We start from the raw sequence: 20,171 nt of genomic DNA, 5'->3' as shown, positions 1-20,171 counted from the left end.
AAAAAAGAAAAGCAGTGAAAATGTATATATATATATATATATATATATATATATATATATATATATATATATATATATATATATATATAGGTCCATATATATATTCTAAACGCTTTTTGGTAACCATACATGTAGGTTTATGTTGACCATAAAACGGACACCATTAGATCCTCAGAGACTGAGCGTGAATAAAATAAAATAAAAATCTGATTTTAATTTGGAAAATTCTTATGAAAAGGCACATTTCATGTGGGGCATCCTTCTTGATATGTTTGTCTCAAAAAACAAAAAAAATGTAGCCTACCATGAAAAATGTGTTTGAAAACCTTTTGGAAATGAATGATTTAGTTGTTTATACGCTAAAGTATTCAAGGTGCAAATAAAGTATTATAATACTTTTTACTAGATGGTTACACCACATGACAATTTTTCTTTTTATCCTACTGTTTATAACTTAACTATACAGTTACCGTTGTAGGTTATATAATTTAGTTATCTATGTTCTTTTTCAACAATGAATAAATGTGTAACCTAAACATGAAAAGTAACACGAACTGAGGTAAAAACTCGCTGCTACCATTCGAAAATTTTAGCTGATCTTTGCTACTCAATCAGATCTACCTGCATACGGGAGAAAGAAGATAAGAGATTGGTGGACGATGGTTAATGAAGTTTATCTACATTAGATTGTCGATAACGATAAACTCACCCTCCCATGAATGTTGGACAAATAGCCTAAGTGAGAAATTGCGCTTCTTGCTGGTAATTTCGGTGAATCACAACTAATGAAAATGAAAAGAGGCAGGACAGTAAGGTTTACACACTCAATCTGCCCACTCGCTCGCTCACTCAAATTGAAAAGCTGCGATGAGTCATCGGGCACGCGCACCCCCGCACGCGGAGAGAAAGTGAGAGGTGACAGTATCACCTCTTCGACAGCACTGAGTCACTACAGCGCCACTGAGACTGAGGCACTGCTAACATGAGAACTGCTTCATGACACAAACATATCGCAGGATATATGACCTCTAAAACATATAGTCGTTGTTATTAAACTCTTCAAAGAAGTTTAGCCATTAAAAGCAGGGCACCAAATAAAGTCAGGTTCACCCTGTAGGATTTTCGATTCTGCCATCAGAGTCAGATTTTGGGAATCCTAAGGGATTTCTGTCATCGTAGGCAAAATCTGCAGTCTTACATCGTTTAGTGTGACATGCTCATGGATGGCCGATTAATTGCCCTTACGATGACCTTTAGCCTCCAATGAAGTTCTGACATCAGACATTTTGGGTCCTGCAGTCTTTTTTCCCCAACCTCTTTCTTGAAAATAATGACTATAGGCCTAACGCAGCTCGAAGTTGGACATCCAACTTGTAATCTCAAAGTAGATAGATCAACCCTGACCTCAGTGAGAAGCGTCATTTCCAATGTGGCAGCACCAACAAATATAACATGAAGTTGGGTTTTATTAAACGTTAATCTTTTATGCATTTTCACTGCACGAAATGTGTAAACATGCAATATACAATAAATGTACAAGACATTAAGAATAATTGTTTGTGTATCAATCAATGCCTATGTTTTCACCTATTTAGCATGTGAAATCGCTACTACATATCTAGCTAGCTAGCATCTGGAAGATTGTGCATTTGACATGTGACCATGATGTGTGATTGACTGGAATGCATTGAGGATGGAAGTGGGAAATTTAAGGTTATTCTCAACTCAGACTTCGTTTGGAACACAGCATTACTCCAGACACTCCTTATTTTCCCAAGCAAAATATAGCTAAATTTATTAAACATACAAATTAGTGCTATAGTCCTAAAAGATGGATTTTGTACAGTCTGACATAGAAGACATATGTCGTACAGCATATGTTGCACAGTCTGTATTGGTATATTTACTGGGGTCATAGTACAGTCTGACATGCAGCAATCGTAAAGGACAGAAAAAATCATACCGATTGAACCGGGCTCAACACTTGACAGTAAGCTAGTGCATCTGCTGTATGACTACCAACTCATCTGTTACTGCTGAAACATAGTGGACTTCCCATCGCCCCTTCTTTTAAATATCTATTTCTCTATTAGGCACGCACACAAATGTTCAAAACAGACCTGAACAGGAAATAAGGCCTCATAAACCCATCTGTTACAATAAGTCACTTATGACTTTTTCCTGTATCCCTGTGGAGAAAAAACAGCAACAAATTTTCCAGTAAACATTGCAGGCTCACTCACTTGGCAGCTCTACAATAGCTGAAGGAGACCATAAAGGACTACGAAAAGGAGGGAGATACATCAGATTCACACAGCTGATCCCAGCTGTAAATCACTCCTGTGATGGAGAGACATCTGACCTCTTTCAAAGTTCAGACCAGGTGAAAAATAACCTGTCACATTCTTTGCCAATTTATAAGGCATGAGAAAGCATAAAATAAAAATGGGGGAAAGAAGCAAGGTAAACACTAAGGGTCTGAGAAAAAAATTAGACTTTTCAATAGGGAGTTCATTAAACCACTGCCTGTCAGGTAATCTGATCTAGAGTGTGTAGAGTAACAAGGCTAAACTACACCATCCGTAAGTCAACAGACATAAAAAAAGGATGTGTGGACAGCGAGAGTAAGAAGAATGTAATGGTTATGTAATAATGCACATTAGAAGTTACTCATTGCTTGCTGTAACTAGTTAAAACAGGGTACCCACAACTCTTTAGCAATTCATTTACATGACTTTTTCAGCCGTATGTGATTACTGGACCTTTTATCACAATAATATGATTTTCAAGATTTCAAAACCCCTTAAACCCGATTAAGTAAATCAGGTATAACAACAATTAAAAAGTAATTCAATAAGAGATTTACCAAGATATCAAGATGGATTAAGTTAATTAAAAACTAATTGAAACAGATGCATCAAAAGTTGCCACAAACCACACTGTAATTTTTTTTAAGAAGCACTTTAATGGCAGTCTGTACATGCATACAGCATTTGCCTACAGTGTATTTTTTCCGATACATTGATTCTCTTGTAATTTCTTGTCTAGATAAAGTTCTGCAGTCTCAACAAAGTTTTATATATCACATTGCTTAAACACAGAAGACATTATTGTTTACATACAAAACACAGGCTAAAGCACAGCTTATGATAGCTGTTAAATTCGGGACAGTTTAAACTTCCCTGTCTGTGCAGGTGTGAGTGGCACATTTAAGCAAATAAATAGAAAATAAAAGCTGAAATACTGAAGTGCTTTCATTCTGTACAAGTTAGCATATTTAGCATGTCAATTGTCCAAGGGCAAGAAAAAGTATTCAAAATTAAAACACTAGCAAAAAAAAACAAAAAAAAAACAACAACAATAACAACTGAGACCTTACTTAGAATTACAGAAGTAACAGAACAAACTGTTACTTTGTATTTGTGTTAATGGATGTATACAACCAGGTCAAACAGGTAACAGAGCACAGAGCTAACATCTGATGTGCCTATGGTTCACTTGATTGACAAGTGAATAGTTTGATCCTGTAGGATCAAACCGGGTGAAAAAACAAAACAAGAGATTCTTACACAGTTAAAGGTACCATCCATAACTACAAACACAGCACCACTTGAATCTCAAAACAATGTATTTAAGTATTGTAGTGATAATGTGTTTAATGGGCCCATATTGCATAATGTACTTGAGCCCAGAACTGTTGTACAATTCTTTTGTAGTTGCACTACCAATAATTGCCCTCAAGCAGCAGCAATCAGCATTCAAAATGCACTAATATAGTTTAAAAGTCCAACCTTGACTTGAAACCAAGAAGAGAGCAAAAAAAAATTACAATTTCAATCCATTCAAAGTTCTTTTTATAAATTACTTTCGGGAAATTGTATCATTAATTATGTTACGCAAACTCAAACTCAACCAGCCCACCATCCCTTAGAGAATTTGTTTTATTCCCGAGATAAATAACACTAAATTTCAATATAATTTACAGCAGATGTGTTAGATAGAGTGGACTACTTCAGACTGTCCATAGATTGAAAACCCTTGAAACCCTTATAGTAAAGTTATAAACAGTAGGATAAATACCATAATTACTGTGGATATTGTTAGTAGCCTGCAATGAAACGACGGTAGCTTGGTATTAGCCATCACTTCCATCGTGAAAAAAAAGAGAAAAGAACCATTTTGAACTTTTTGAAGGATTATTACTTTTTGTAACGTTTGTGAAGGAATAGCTGCTTTAACCAAGACTAAACTTTGTGAATAAAAATGAATACAAATTCTGTAAATGGTTCCTAATTTACTAAGCTCTTAATTTTTTATTTGTTTGTAATAGGACACAAAAACAGTTTTCAGAAAATGCTGCAGCTACAAAAAAAAAAAGAAATAAAATAAGCCTCAATCCAGGTGGTGGAGGATGAATCTCAGAGACCATCAACCCGTGCATCTTATCCCGTGGCTTGTTAATGAGTGTCATACCACGGAGACATAGCACTTGTGGAGGCTTCATACCATCCACCGCGGCATCCACGCACAACACACCATGCGCCACACCGAGAGCGAACCACATTATAGCCACCACGAGGAGGTTACCCCATGTGAATCTACCATCCCTAGCAACCGGGCCAATTTGGTTGCTTAGGAGACCTGGCTGGAGTCACTTAGCACACCCTAGATTCGAATTCACAACTCCAGGGATGGAAGTCAGCATCTTTACTCACTGAGCTACCCAGGCCTCCTAATATAATGCTTTATTAACATTTTCCAAATAAAACATTCCACAATATAGATAGAAATGCACTAATATAGCACCAATTCAAGTAACATTAAACGTTTCCCAAAGTCTAGAACTAGTCCTGAAATAGGTTGCATTTTCATTGCAATTGGCATTAAATCCCTTCAATTCTCATCCTCCACAATATTAATCTACCAATAGACTGTGGCTATCCCCTTTGTTACAGCCCAATCTGCAGACCTGAACCCCATTGAAAACCTCTGGAATGTGGCAAAGAGGAAGATGGATGGCCACAAGCCATCAAACAAAGCTGAGCTTCTTTAATTTTTGCATTAGGGGTGGCATAAATTCACCCAACAGCAATGAGAAAGACTGGCAAAGAGCATGCCAAGACACACGAAAGCTGTGATTGAAAATCAGGGTTATTCCACTAAATACTATTTTCTGAACTCTTCCTAAGTTAAAACATTAGTATTGTGTTGTTTAAAATTGAATATGAATTTGTTTTCTTTGCCTTATTCGAGGTCTGAAAACACAGCATCTTTTTTGTTATTTTGACCAGTTGTCATTGTCTGTGTGTGTGTGTGTGTGTGCGTATATATATATATATATATATATATAAATATAAATATTTATATATTAAAAAAAATAAAAAATAAAAAAAAACACTCAGAGAATGTCCAGACAGGTTCAAACTGACAGAAAGGCTACGGTAACTCGGATAACCACTCTGTACAATTGTAATGAGCAGAATAGCATATATATATACTCTACAGATTTCATTGCTTAGAACATCTACTTTGTGCATGACACGAGTAATTTTTCCAACAATTGTTTACAGACAGATTGTTTCACTTTTAATTGACTATATCACAATTCCAGTGGGTCAGAAGTTTACATAAACTAAGTTAACTGTGCCTTTAAACAGCTTGGAAAAGTCCAGAAAATGATGTCAAGCCTTTAGGTAATTAGCCAATTAGCTTCTGATAGGCTAATTGGAGTCAATTGGTGGTGTACCTCTGGATGTATTTTTTTTTTAATTTTTTCAATTAACATTTTTGATTTATTCAAAAATTAAAAAACTGAGAAAAACACAACACATACACATCGAAACAACATTTAACCCCCACTAATATCCCTCCCCAATCACCAACCCCACTCTGACCCCCAAAGAACACCCCTGTGGTCACATTTAATAACACACACACACACACACACACACACACACACACACACACACACACACACACACACACACACACACACACACACACACACGTTGTGTTTCCATGTTTTATGGGGACTTTCCATAGACATAATGGTTTTTATACTGTACAAACTTTATATTCTATCCCCTAAACCTAACCCTACCCCTAAACCTAACCCTCACAGAAAACTTTCTGCATTTTTACATTTTCAAAAAACATAATTTAGTATGATTTATAAGCTGTTTTCCTCATGGGGACCGACAAAATGTCCCCACAAGGTCAAAAATTTCGGGTTTTACTATCCTTATGGGGACATTTGGTCCCCACAAAGTGATAAATACACGCTCACACACACACACACACACACACACACAACAAAACAAAAAAGAAAATATAATAAACATACATAATTAAACTAAACTTCTTTCTCCCCACCCCCTCCCTAAGAGTGCCCCAAAAATGCTAAATAATTACCCCATTTCCTAACAAACAAGTCCCCAAACCCCAGCCTTCTACTTGCCACCTCCTCAAAAGCTGCCACCCTCCCCATCTCCGCACACTACTCTGGAAATGATGGCACTCCATCCGACTTCAATCCCCTTAATATAATTTGTCTGCCAATCACGATACTGGTCAGAACCCAATTTTTTATATGCTTATCCCCAATCATCATCACCCAAAATACAGAGTCTGGGGAAAAGTAAAATTTGTGTGCCCAAAACATCACACATACAACTCTTCATAAAAAATTCTTGGATCTTAACACACCCCAATCTTCTGATTGGCATCACCAGCAGGTGGGTGTGTCTTAAGACCAAGCTTATACAATCTAGAAGGGGTCCAATAGAATCTTTGAAAAATCTTGAATTGCATAAGGCAAACCCTTGCATCTCTAGATGCAGACGTAACATTTTTTTGAATCCTAGCCCACACTCCCACCTCCAATACCAAATTTAAATCTTTCTCCCATAATCAGTTGAAGCTCTGTCCCCCAGACTCTGAATTAGCAGGGAGTAATACACTGATGCCTCATGACCTTTTCCAAAAGCAGTAATCTCTTCTCCCAGAGTATCTGCCACTTTAGGGGTGTGTGTGCTATTCCCAAAAACAATACAGGGCAGGTGGCGCAACTGTAAATACCTATAGAACTGAGATCTGGAAATCCAAAAAGTTGAGCCATATTTTCAAAAGATCTCAAAACTCCACTCTCATACAGGTCACGAGTGTAGTAACCTCCCTCACAATCCACTCTGACCAGCAGAAAGGGGATTTCCCCTTCTGTCGCTCTCTCCACGTTGTGTCGGAGAAGCGACACTAGGGGTCTCTCTTGAGCGCCGATATTCACCTCTGATCTTATTGAAAAGGGCCAATGGGAGTTGGCAGTCGGTATTTGCATACCCCGCCCCCGGACATACGGGTATTTAAGCGGGGCAAATACGGGAGTTCATTCAGAAAATTTCTTCGGAGCCGATGGTCTGTCTGCAGTTTGCTGCGAGTTACACGCCACTTAAACGTTCCTGTTTTCCTCTGACGATCTGCATGCTGTTGGATCTTGACGGCGCACAACAGCGGCTTTCTCCTTCTCAGTGCACGGCATGCATTGTTGCCCCTGAGCGCTTCGACAGCGCAGACACGTACACACACACTGTGTATTAAAAGAGTTTTTACTAAAAGAGTCATTTTCTAAAAAGAGCAAACACAGCGGCGTTGAACGTCCTTTTAAGGACGCGTCTTTTTCAAGATGCCTTTCCGCCCATGTGTCGTTCCTGGATGCGGTAGAGTGCTCTCTGCTTCAGACGGCCACAGGTGCTGTCTCGTGTGTTTGGGCCGCGATCACACCGAGGCGGCGTTTGTGGATGGTTCATGTTCTCACTGCGAGAACATGACCATCACCACGTTGCGGTCGCGGCTCGCTTTCAACAGAAAGCAAGCCACCCCAGCTGCACCCCGCATTGCTCCTTCTTCCCACGGGATTAAGGAAGGTGCGGTTGGCGCTGGGGGCGATTTGGGGGCGGCAGCGGGTGCAGTTTCGCCGGGTAGCCCCCCGCGAACCTTCCGTTCCCCGACACGCTCGCTGGTCTCCGTCCACGCTCGCGGCGATAGCGGCTCACCTCACGGCCCGGCTGTCTATCCTCCCGAGTCCGAAGCAGATGAGCACGCCGCTGCATCGGAGAGTGCGGTGTCTGATGCCGAGGACTCCCCTGGACTGCTGCCTTCGGGCCAGCAGGCCCAGGCTGAGGCCGACGCTCAGATGTCCGACATGCTTGCCCGGGCCGCCTTGAGCGTGGGGTTGGACTGGAACCCTCCATCCTCCCCACAGCCTTCTCGGTTGGATAATTGGTTCCTGGGGGCAGCGTGCCGTTCACGGCCTCGCATCCCCCCGGTCCCTTTCTTCCCGGAGGTGCATGATGAGCTGACGTCTACGTGAAGAGCCCCGCTCTCCGCTCGTCTAAGTGCCACCCGCTCCACTCTCTCCACCCTCGACGGCGGAGAGCGCCACGGGTACGACGCGATTCCCCAGGTTGATAGGGCAGTTGCGCACCATCTATGCCCCGGTAGCCCTACCACCTGGCGGGGTCGCCCCGTACTCCCATCCAAGCCCTGTAGGACAACATCCTCGCTTAACGCGAAGGCCTACACTACGGCTGGACGCGCTGCCTCCGTCCTGCATGCAATGGCCCTCCTGCAAGTCCACCAGGCCAAAGCTCTCAGAAACATGCACGGGGTGGACCTGATCCTGATGTGCTGCAGGAACTGCGCTCAGCGACCGACCTTGCCCTGAGAGCGACGAAGGCCACAGCGCAGGCACTCGGACAGACGATGGCCACCCTAGTGGTCCAGGAACGCCATCTTTGGCTCAACCTGGTCGAGATGCGTGATGCTGACAAAAAACGCTTCCTGGACGCACCTGTCTCCCAGATTGGCCTTTTCGGTAACACCGTCGGTAACCACATTCTCAATAAAAGAGCTATTTCCCTTGCCTCTGGGTCACCTGGCCCGAAAATGCCATTTTCACGGCAATGTACTTTCAGATCACAACAGTCCCGGTACACCGGACGCGGCGATCCCGCCTTCCGCCTGCCCACGACTGTCCCCCGGCCGGCCGGTTCAGACGAGTCCAGAGGACGCCAGCATCAGACCTCCTCCTCAGTCAAGAACCCGCAGCAAGGAGCAAGGTAAGTGCTTAGAGTCTATTCTCAGCACCTCAGCCTCAGGCCGCAATGAAGCCGCCCGACGCTGCATTACCTGTTCCGCCCCGCTGCGAGGCCCCGCCGGGTACGTCCAAAATACTCGTCCCTTTGGTGCCCCTAGCGCAGAGCTGGGAAGCGTGGCTTTCGCTTCCCAACGCATCATGCTGGCTGCACCGGACCATTCGACTCGGTTACGCAATTCAGTTTGCCCGGCTCCCGCCCCCCTTCAGGGGCGTCCGCTTTTCCGCAGTACACGGCGAGCACGCCAGTTCCCTGCGCACGGAAATCGCGACCCTCTTAGCCAAGGGCACGGTAGAGCCCGTCCCTCCAACCGAAATGAGGTAGGGTTTCTACAGCCCTTACTTCATTGTACCCAAGAAAGGCGGCGGCTTACGACCAATCCTGGACTTGCGAGTTTTCAATCGGGCCTTGTTAAAACTCCCATTCAAAATGCTTACGTAGAGAAATATTCTGGCTGGCGTTCAGCATCTAGATTGGTTCGCAGCGGTGGACCTGAAGGACGCGTACTTCCACGTCTCAATTCTGCCACGACACCGACCCTTCCTACGGTTCGCATTCGACGGCCAGGCGTTTCAGTACAAAGTCCTCCCCTTCAGCCTGTCTCTGTCCCCTCGCGTCTTCACGAAAGTCGCAGAGGCGGCCCATGCCCCGCTACGAGTAGCCGGCATCCGCATTCTCAACTACCTCGACGACTGGCTCATCCTAGCACACTCTCGAGAGTTACTATGCACACACAGAGACCAGGTGCTCCGGCACCTCAGCCGCTTGGGGCTTCAGGTCAACTGGGAAAAGAGCAAGCTCACTCCGGTTCAGAGCATCTCTTTTCTCGGGTTGGAGTTAGACTCAGTCTCAATGACAGCACGTCTCACGAGCAAGCGTGCTCAGTCGGTGCTGGACTGCCTCGCTTCCTTCAAGCCAGGCACAGTGGTCCCTCTAAAACTTTTCCAGAGGCTCCTGGGGCATATGGCGTCCTCCGCGGCGGTCGCGCCGCTGGGGTTGATGCATATGAGACCACTCCAGCACTGGCTCCAGACTCGAGTCCCGAGACAAGCATGGCACCGTGGCACGCATTGGGTAAGGATCACCCCCGCCTGCCTCAAAACACTCCGACCCTGGACAGACCTCTGCTTTTTACGGGCAGGAGTGCCCCTGCAGCAGGTGTCCCGACACGTCCTGGTCACAACCGACGCCTCCCGGTCCGGGTGGGGTGCCGTGTGCAGCGGGCACGCAGCAGCGGGCCGTTGGAAAGGGGCCCCGCTGCGTTGGCACATCAATTGCCTGGAGTTGCTGACCGTCCTTCTTGCTCTCAGGAAGTTCCTCCCGTTAGTTCGGGACAAACATGTCCTCGTGAGATCGGACAGTACCACGGTGGTGGCGTACATAAATCGCGAAGGCAGCGTACGCTCCCGCCACATGTCACAACTCGCCCGCCGTCTCCTCCTATGGAGCGACTCAAGTCGCTGTGTGCCACTCACATCCCCGGCAAGCTCAACGTCGTAGCGGACGCGCTATCACGACAACGCCTGCCCGGCGGGGAGTGGAGGCTTCACCCCCAGTCGGTCCAGCTGATTTGGGAATGGTTTGGCAAGGCCCAGGTAGACCTGTTCACCGCCCAGGAAACCTCCCACTGCCCGCTCTGGTACGCCCTAACAGAGGCTCCCCTCGGGACAGACGCGCTGGCACACAGCTGGCCCTTGGGGCTGCACAAGTACGCATTTCCCCCAGTGAGCCTTCTTGCACCGGTGCTGTGCAAGGTCAGGGAGGATGAGGAGCAAGTCACGTTGGTGGCCCCCTACTGGCCCACTCGGACTTGGTTCTCGGAACTCAGGCTCCTCGTGACAGCTCCTCCCTGGCGAATTCCCCTGAGAAAGGACCTCCTCTCTCAGGGACGGGGCACGCTCTGGCACCCGCGCCCAGACCTCTGGAACCTCCACGTCTGGTCCCTGGACGGGACGCGGAAGAGCTAGCCGGCTTACCGGCGACCGTTGTGAATACCATCAACCAAGCCAGAGCACCCTCTACCAGGCACCTTTACGCCCTAAAGTGGCGCTTGTTCGCAGATTGGTGTTCTTCCCGAGCCGAAGACCCGCAGAGATGCGCGATTAGGTCAGTGCTTCTGTTCCTACAGGAGAGGCTGGACAGGAGGCTGTCCCCGTCCACCCTCAAGGTGTATGTTGCCGCTATCGCCGCCCACCACGATCCTGTAGACGGCAAATCTTTGGGTAAGCACGACCTGATCCTCAGGTTCCTGAGAGGCGCCCGGAGGTTGAATCCCTCCCGGCCAGGCCTAGATCCCTCCTGGGATCTCTGTGGAATTAGAACTCGGTAACACGTAGACCGACCGGCCGGGTGGATCGCTTGCGCCCAGCGCCCTTTTCCTGACGTCAAGGTAAAGTAGTGCGCCTTCTTCCCAGGGCGCCCCACTCCGAGTTGGGACCCTGGTCGATTCCTCCCCAGCCCTCCGGGTCCACGGTTCAGCGGAGGAACTCGCCGACCCAAGCCACTGCGGGCACCCTGATGGCCACCCCGTACTGGTATAGGGGCTCCACAGGTAAAATAAGAAGGCCTCCGGTTCGGACTCCCCCTGTGTGTAATTCCACGGTTCTGTCCCCTTACGTGCGGACCCCCGTGTCTCCCTTAGGCAGTTACAGCTGCCCCGGTCGCCGTGCTGTAGCAACTCCCCCTTTCGAGGCTGGATCTACCACCGCACCATACTTTCCACACGAGCCCTAAGACGGCCGTGTGACGTGTCTACCACTTTTCCTCCCCAAGAAAAAGGGCAGGTGTGGTCTCTGCAGGGTCTGGGTAAGACCCCCTTCCCTATATGCGTGTAAGGGCCCCGGCCGTGATTGCTCTATGCGAGAAACATAGAGAGAAAAGAGGCCCAGCCAGGCTGGCCCGTTCTCATGTTGGCAAACATCACCTTGTTCCCCTCCCAGAGTAACTAGAAGGATTCCGATGTTCTTATGGGGCATTGGGGAAGGGTACGTGCAGCCAGGTACAGACGATGCGCGGCACTGGATGAAATCCCTGCCCGCCTCTGTATCGGCGGTTCACGTACACGGTTCAGCGCATGGCAAGATTGGAATGGGTCCCCTAGTGTCGCTTCTCCGACACAACGTGGAGAGAGCGACAGAAGGGGAACGTTTGGTTACGTATGTAACCTCCGTTCCCCGAGGGAGGGAACGACACGTTGTGTCTTTCCTCCGCCATGTCGCTGAACCGAGCCACTGTTGTGGCCGGACCATTTCCGGCTCCTCAGAAAAATCCTGAATGAACTCCCGTATTTGCCCCGCTTAAATACCCGTATGTCCGGGGGCGGGGTATGCAAATACTGACTGCCAACTCCCATTGGCCCTTTTCAATAAGATCAGAGGTGAATATCGGCGCTCAAGAGAGACCCCTAGTGTCGCTTCTCCGACACAACGTATCGTTCCCTCCCTCGGGGAACGGAGGTTACATACGTAACCAAACGTTATTAATACATAATTTAGGGTTCAGCCATTTGCTTGAGGCAACATTTAAATAAATGTCTGGATTTAACACTGTGGACACTTTTGTTCATACCGAGTACAAATGCAAGATAACGAGGTGTAACTTAACTTCTCCGATTAGTTTGATAGAAAGGCTTTGCAATGGCAAAATAAGGGTGAGAACTTCCAGTTCAATACAAAACCGGGCTCTTACAGGTGGAAGTTACAAATGAGCCAAATGACTGAGATCGAATGCATAATAATAAAATTAATTCTGGGGTAGGCCTAGCCCACCTTTGTCAATCGGCCAATGTAACTTATTAAAATGTAATCTGGGACCTTTACCATTCCAAATGATGGACTTCGCTATGCTATCAAATTGCTTGAAATAAGAGAGGGTGACATTTACATGGAGAGATTGCAACAGGTAGTTACATTTTACTTTAACATTAACCTTTCCAATCATAGATAAATGTAATGAAGCCCACCTGCCCATATCCTTCTGAAACCTTTTTTTAAGGGGTCAAAATTAACTAACTAAATCAGACAAATTAGCTGGGAATAAAATGCCCAAATACTTAATGCCCTGTTTGGGCCACTGGAAGGTGCCCGGCTGAAAAGCCGTTACTGAGCAATATATCAATGAGGTCAATTCTCTGAGGCCACCAGACGACATTCGGCGCTTAAGCTCTGTCTCGGCTCTTTAAATAGTCCCTTCCAACCTCACGAGATCCTTTTGGACTTTTTGATGAATGAGGCATACTGTATGATCTGACCCCTAATAACCACCTTAAGTACCCCAAGCCACGCAACCAGAGGATACTGAGGTCCAGTTGGTCTCCATATAGACATTGATTTCAGCCGTTAGCATTTGTTGGAATTCCTAATTTTGCAAAAGGGATATATTAAAACGGCAACTATATGATTTCCTTTTCTTCATATGTGGCAACACCTCTAAACTCACCAGGGTGTGTTCTGAGACTAAAATGTTTCCAATTTAACAATCAACAACAGATGAAATGAGGGACTTAGATATTTATTGAATTCTATAATAAATCTTATGGACTGATGAAAAAAATGTATATTCCCTACCAGATAGGTAAAAAATTCTCCAAATATCTGTAAGACCAAGATTTGTACACATCCTATGAAGCTTAAATGTTGCTCTAGTCCATCAAAAGATTAAAGTCTCCTCCCAATATTATATCATGAGGGGTGCCAGCGGCTTGTAACATCCCTTCAAGATCTATAAAAAGCCCTGATCATCAACCTTAGGCATGTAAATATCTGAGTGAAACACCATATCTGGGCCCTGTGCTTTCCTTGTTTTTTGTTTTTGGAAGACACGGCACACCTCCTCTTCACAGATCTTAAGTGCAGGTTGAGTAGCATAAGGGGGTGTGAAATAGCTCAAGGACGGGACGGAAACAAACGTCAACTTAAGGGGTAAGTTTTTAATTCTTAAGTTTTTTATAACACAACAGAGACAGTCTTCCTTGGTTCTCCCCCATGCTCCGTCGCTCCTGCCCTTTTATGCCGCTCTCCTCACGTTACTGAAATTAGACACAGGTGTTAGTTATCATTTAGCTCAGGTGTGAGCGCCCTTACCGCTTTTCTCTCCCGGACGGGCGCTTGACCACGCCCCCGCTGCCACAGGGGGGAGGAGGGGGGGTTTGCAGGACGTGATAATGTTGGTGTGAAGTGAAGGTCAGAGCGGGTGTGGGGTGTGAGACTGGGCCTTTCAAATCTACAGTAGATTTGAATCTACAACACATTCGGGTCGTCAGCCAGTTGTTGGTCCACTACAGTGTTGGGGGTAGGAGTCCTGTATTTAGTTAACCGTTTCAGGCCACTCCACACTGATGCAGGTTCATTAGCTGAAAACTTGTTTTTCAGCATATCAGAATGGTTTATTTAGCCACTCTGATTTCCATATTCAGTGTGTTACTGGCCAGATTGTACAAGATTTTATCCCAACTCCTATAAGCATCCTCTTTTGCCTGACGAAGCTGCCTGGGTTCTGCTGTAAACTAACGGTTGTCATTGTTGAACGTTAAATAAGTCCTAGCAGGAATGAACATATCCTCACAGAAAATGATATATGATGTCACAGTATCTGTGAGCTCGTCCAGATTGTAGTTTCAGCTCTGCTTCATTGATCCTACTCTTTACAGTCTTTACTACAGGTTTGGCTGATTTTAGTTTCTGCCTGTAGTTTGGAAGATGAACCAGACAGTGATCTGAGAGTCCCAAAGCTGCTCTAGGGACTGAGTGGTTTTCTTCCTTTATAACAAGACCTTTATCGACATAACCTGAAAGGCTGCTCAGCAAGGAAGAAGCCAATTCTCCAAAACTGCCATAAAAAAAGCCAGAATACAGTTTGCAAGTGCACATGGGGACGAAAATCGTACTTTTTGAAGAAATTTTCTCTGGTCTGATGAAACAAAAATTTAACTGTTAGGCCATAATGACCATCGTTATGTTTGGAGGAAAAAAGATGAGGCTTACAAGCTGAAGAACACCATCACAACTATGAAGCATGGGGGTGGCAACATCATGTTGTGGGGTGCTTTGCTGCAGGAGGGACTGGCACACTTCTCAAAATAGATAGCATCATGGAGAAAGAAAATGATGTGGATATATTGAAGCAAAATCTCAAGAAATCAGCCAGGAAGTTAAAGCTTGTCGCAAATGGGTCTTCCAAATGGACAATGACCACCAGCATACCTCCAAAGTTGTGGCAAAATTGCTTAAGGACAACAAAGTCAAGGTACTGGAGTAGCCATAACAAAGCCCTGACCTCAATCCAATAGAAAATTTGTGGGCAGAACTGAAAAATATGTGCGAGCACAGAGGCCTACAAACCTGACTCAGTTACACCAGTTCTGTATGGAGGAATGGGCCAAAATGTCAGCAACTTATTGTGAGAAGCTTGTGGAAGTTTACCCACAAGTGCTACCAAAATGTAAACTTCTGACCCACTGGGATTGTGATGAAAGAAATAAAAGCTGAAATAAAAACATCCAAAAATGTATGTTTAAATGTAACAAAAATTCACATTCAAATAGCTATGTATAATAATGAGATCAGGCTGAGAGTGCAGCAAAAAGAACAGATGGTAGGACCACCACTGGTGGGCCCACTGTGCCGACCTAACAATGTTCCATGTGGTAAAAACTTCTGGTTAAACTTCACTGACAAGGCTTCAGTTCAAATTAAAGAAAAAATCTTACGTTTTCGGTTCAATATCTTTGACAATTTGCAGTCATGCAGCCCTTACTTTTTAAACACAAGAGCTGTGTCCTTTGAGTGCACACAGACATCGGCATGCTACATTAATTCTTTTCTCCAAAGGCTAGACTCTAAACCCTTACTTCTTGTTACAATCTTAGTTTTCCTTGTTTCAGTCTGACCACTCGTTTTCATCCAGCTCAGAGTCTTCATCAGATTCGCTGTACTCCACGGCAATACGACGTGATAATATGGTGGCCACATCGTTCCCTACTGGCTCCTTCTTTGCTTCCTGCTCCCTCTGTTCCTGCACCTTACGCAGCTGGATTCCTGTGAGAAAGAATTATATACAAATATATATTTATTTTTGTTTAAAGCATAAACCTTACCAAATGTTTGTATATTTCTCTGAATAGAATTACTGTAACTTCTTTTGTAAATTAGCATTTCAGTTTGTTATTTAATGCCATGCTATCTCAATGACTTTTTTCATGATGACAAAATCCAGTTTAAAATATAATAGTAGGTAAAACAAACTAAAAACCTATTCAAGATGTTTAAAATAAAACAAGACAAAAAATACTGAGTAAGAAAAGTACTTTTTGCAGTGTGGGCTGATGTAACTAAGACATGTTTTCATGAGATTCAACCTAAAAGAGGATGACTGTAAAAATAAAAGATGTAATACTGAACACCCAAACCCCAATTTATGTGTGAACTTTAACCTCGTCTGATGGCAGCTAGCAGGTCGCTGCGAGCATCGCTCATTGGGATCAGGGGTACTTGGCCCTTCCTGGGGACCACCAGTGCTTCTGCCAGAGCCGTGGGCATGGTGTGTGTATGAGGGTGTGTATGGGGGTGTGCGGGCGGTCCAGGTGGAGGTGGAGGGGGGGCTGCAGGGGGAGGATGGGTCGGGGAAGGGGTGTAGGAAGCAGGGAGGGCAGGAGTGGGTGGACAGTGGTTGTAGGATTGGGAGAGAGGTGGCACGGCACTGGGCAGGGCAGAGGAGGGGCCAGTGGGGCTGTCGAAGGCTGTCTGGGCAGAGGGAATGAGAGGAGGAGGGGGAGGAGGTGCAGGAGGAACAAAATACTCTCGATGTTGGGACTGCTGACCACTGAGATACAGAGAAAGAGAGAGAGAGAGAGAGAGAGAGAGAGGAATTATTCAAACACATAACCTGATATAAGAACTGGCCAATACAGAATATGTGCCTGCAGATATCTAGTGTTCCACAGAATTTAAACACCTGGCGTTTATAAAATTCTACAAATCCCCCACACCTTGTGTGTCCATTTATTAGTAATTTTGGCTAACGTGATTATACTTTCATCTCCGTTTAGCACATTGTACCATGCTTACATCTATTTTCCACAAAATCAGCATAGAAAATGGTGAAAAAGTCTGGGTCTATATTTGATTCTATGCTGAGAATTATATAACATCCTACGTGGTAGTGGTGGGTATCTGCAACTACCTCTCAATTATAGAAAATTCTATGAATACACATAAATATATACAAAATAATAAATAGATTTTCATATAAGGATCTAAATATTTATGCAATATTTTGAGAAAAATTATTTAGATATAATATATTGGCACAGCCCTAATACATGGATTTCCTGCAAGACAGGAATGTGAGTGTTCTGCCATGGCCAGAAAAGAGCCTGGATCTCCATCCCATTGAGCACGACTGGGACCTGTTGGATCGGAGGGTGAGGGCTAGGGCCAGGGCCATTTCCCCCAGAAATGTCCGGAAACTTGCAAGTGCCTTGGTGGAAGAGTAGGGTAACATCTCACAGCAAGAACTGGCAAATCTGGTTCAGTCCATGAGGAGGAGATGCACTACAGTACTTAATGCAGCTGCTTTAATTGCTTAATACTGACTGTTACTTTTGTAAATCAAACATTTCTTTCTGGTCATATACTGTATATACACTACTGTGCAAAAGTCTTATGAACATACGATGTTTCACAAAAACATTTGTGACCGATCACGGAAAGTAGGGACACAAGTCGGTTTTGGGGCATTTTGAGTTATTCACAGATTCTGAAAGTGTAGTCTCCAAGCTTTCCAACGATTTGTAACACATGGAAATCTGACAATATTTGGAGAAGTTGTGGCCATTTGAAGGTAGGCACTCAAAAAAGCTAAAAGGGGAGAAAACGGCCTCAAAAGATTGTGCAGTTCTCACCTCTCTCTGCTGCTGGGAGTGACAATAGGGCTCATTTACATCTCATTTAGATAAGCCATACCCCCTGTAAAGCTCCCCCTGTAAACATGGACTAAACATGAGATAACGTGTACGTGTTCTTAGAATGAACAAAAAACGACAAACTTTGATGTTTATGGAAACTCACCCCATAAGAAACAGAAAAGTATTCTTGCAGATCTCGTTGCCTCCAATGAAATAAGTCGTTCGGGCACACTTTCTCTTTGTCGGGGTCTTCTTTGTGGATGTAACCATCTCCGAAGTTTGCACTGTGCGTCTGTTTGCCTCTAAATGTCCAATAATTCGCATGACGCCAGTCCGATACATTCTTCCTCGTCTTCATCTTCGCTCAGTTGTAGATTAGGGATATTATTCAGTCTTATCATGCCACTTTCATCGTCGCTCAGATCGTCTTCAGAATCAGTGAACGCTTGTTCATAAGCATCCGGCTTGTCGAAGAAGTACTTCAAAACATTTTCGTTGTAACGGCCACGGTTCAGCTCGTCTGCGACATTCTTTGCGGCGTCCATCTTCATTGAATTTTGATATCAGATAGAGCCGGCTAGAGCGCTGCATAATAAGTAGCCACGCTGTTAGGGGCGGGGGCAAAACGCCGGCGGCTATTCAGTACGGAAATACACACAGACAATGACACGCCCCTACTGCATGCTAGAATCTCCGAAAAACAAGCCGATTTCAACCTCAAAATGTACGCTTTTAAATATACCAATACTGTTATCTCAAACATGGAGAGGCTTCTTCATGATCTCAACTAACAGATTCTGCAAAAAAGCGGAAATCACCAATTTTGGAAAAAAACACTTGTTTCTCATTTTGCTCACAAGTTGTGCTGCCGACTTGTGTCACTGGTTTCCGTGACGGGTCACATTTGTCTTAAGATGGTTATTTATATCTTCAGATTTAGGAAAATACATTTTACACTCGGAAATATTCCTTTTGCAAATTGAATAGAATAGAAGAACAGGGAGCCCTGCAACATATGGCATGGCCCCCACAGAGCCTGCCACTGAACATTGAAGAGACAGAAGCAATTTAGCTATTCTGTCCTAAATAGATAGAAGAATTGTGGTGAATTCTCAAAGAAGCTTGAAACATCGTATCAGCCAACCACCAAGAAAAGCTGTCCAGGTATACCTAGGAGAATTGGTGCTGTTTTGAAGGCAAAGGTAAATCACACCAAATACTGATTTAGCTTTTTTATGTTTACTAGACTTTGTATGACATTAATTGATAATTGAAAACTATTTATGTCATTATTTTTGATGACATCCTCACTATGTTTCATTTTTGCACAGTACTGTAAATATAGAAAAAATAGTTATTTAATATAAGATTGATTATACTGTCTTTATTGAAAAGTTAAATTTCAGGTGGTAATTTAAGCAAATAATTTAGGTCATAGAAGTTCAGTATATATATATATGTGTATATATATATATATAGAAGTTCAATATATATATATACACAGTATATGGGAAAGTTTGGATTGACACAAGAATAATAAAAGAAAAAAGAAAACCCAAAGAATAACCTGTAGTCTTTAGCCTGCAGTGGGCGTGGTCCATTAAGGGCAGGGTCTGCGATTGGTTGTCCGTGGGAAGTCTGAACCCTGCCAATAGTCTGTCTCCCAGCGGGAGTGGAGGAGGAAGGAGCTGGGCGGTAACTGCGGTCCAAGGACTGGGTCTGGACATGAGAGGGGGCCATGAGGTGATCTTTGCCATCAGAAGTGGAGTAGGCACTGCTCACGGCCATCTGCTGACTTGGATGACTGGGGCTACCTGGGTAAGAGTGTTCACCCATGTCTGAAGCAACAGACCTGATGGGGAATGGTGAGGATGAGGGAAATATTAATGCAAATATTTTTATAGATTTGTGAATTTTTAAAAAGTTAAAAGTTAAGCTCTATCAATAGCATATGTGGCATGCTGTTGATTAAGATACAAATTTTGACTGTAAAACAAAAATCATATTTACAGTATTAAACATACTGTACAGTGGAAGTTCTATCCAAATATTCTGTCATCTTCCAATAATTGTATTTCTCTCAATCAATATTGCCTACATCAATTTAATAAAGAGGACAC

The 20,171-nt window shown here is 44.4% G+C and overlaps 1 protein-coding gene across 1 annotated transcript in view; it reads right to left on the bottom strand.

Moving 5' to 3' along the window:
• Positions 1-12,586: 12,586 nt before the first annotated feature.
• LOC127660462 (actin-binding protein WASF3-like) overlaps positions 12,587-20,171 on the bottom strand; it is a 51,685-nt gene continuing 44,100 nt past the window's right edge. The window contains exons 7-9 of the mRNA XM_052150716.1: positions 19,619-19,903; positions 16,579-16,967; positions 12,587-16,183 (exon numbers count right to left, since the gene is read on the bottom strand). Of these exons, the coding sequence (XP_052006676.1) occupies positions 16,026-16,183; positions 16,579-16,967; positions 19,619-19,903 (832 nt within the window). The 3' untranslated portion in view covers positions 12,587-16,025. The remainder of the gene's footprint in view (positions 16,184-16,578; positions 16,968-19,618; positions 19,904-20,171) is intronic.

The sequence above is a fragment of the Xyrauchen texanus genome, chromosome 2 (genome assembly GCF_025860055.1).
Source record: "Xyrauchen texanus isolate HMW12.3.18 chromosome 2, RBS_HiC_50CHRs, whole genome shotgun sequence".
NCBI classification, from domain to species: Eukaryota; Metazoa; Chordata; class Actinopteri; order Cypriniformes; family Catostomidae; genus Xyrauchen; species Xyrauchen texanus.
This window is presented reverse-complemented; position numbering and strand designations above follow the sequence as displayed.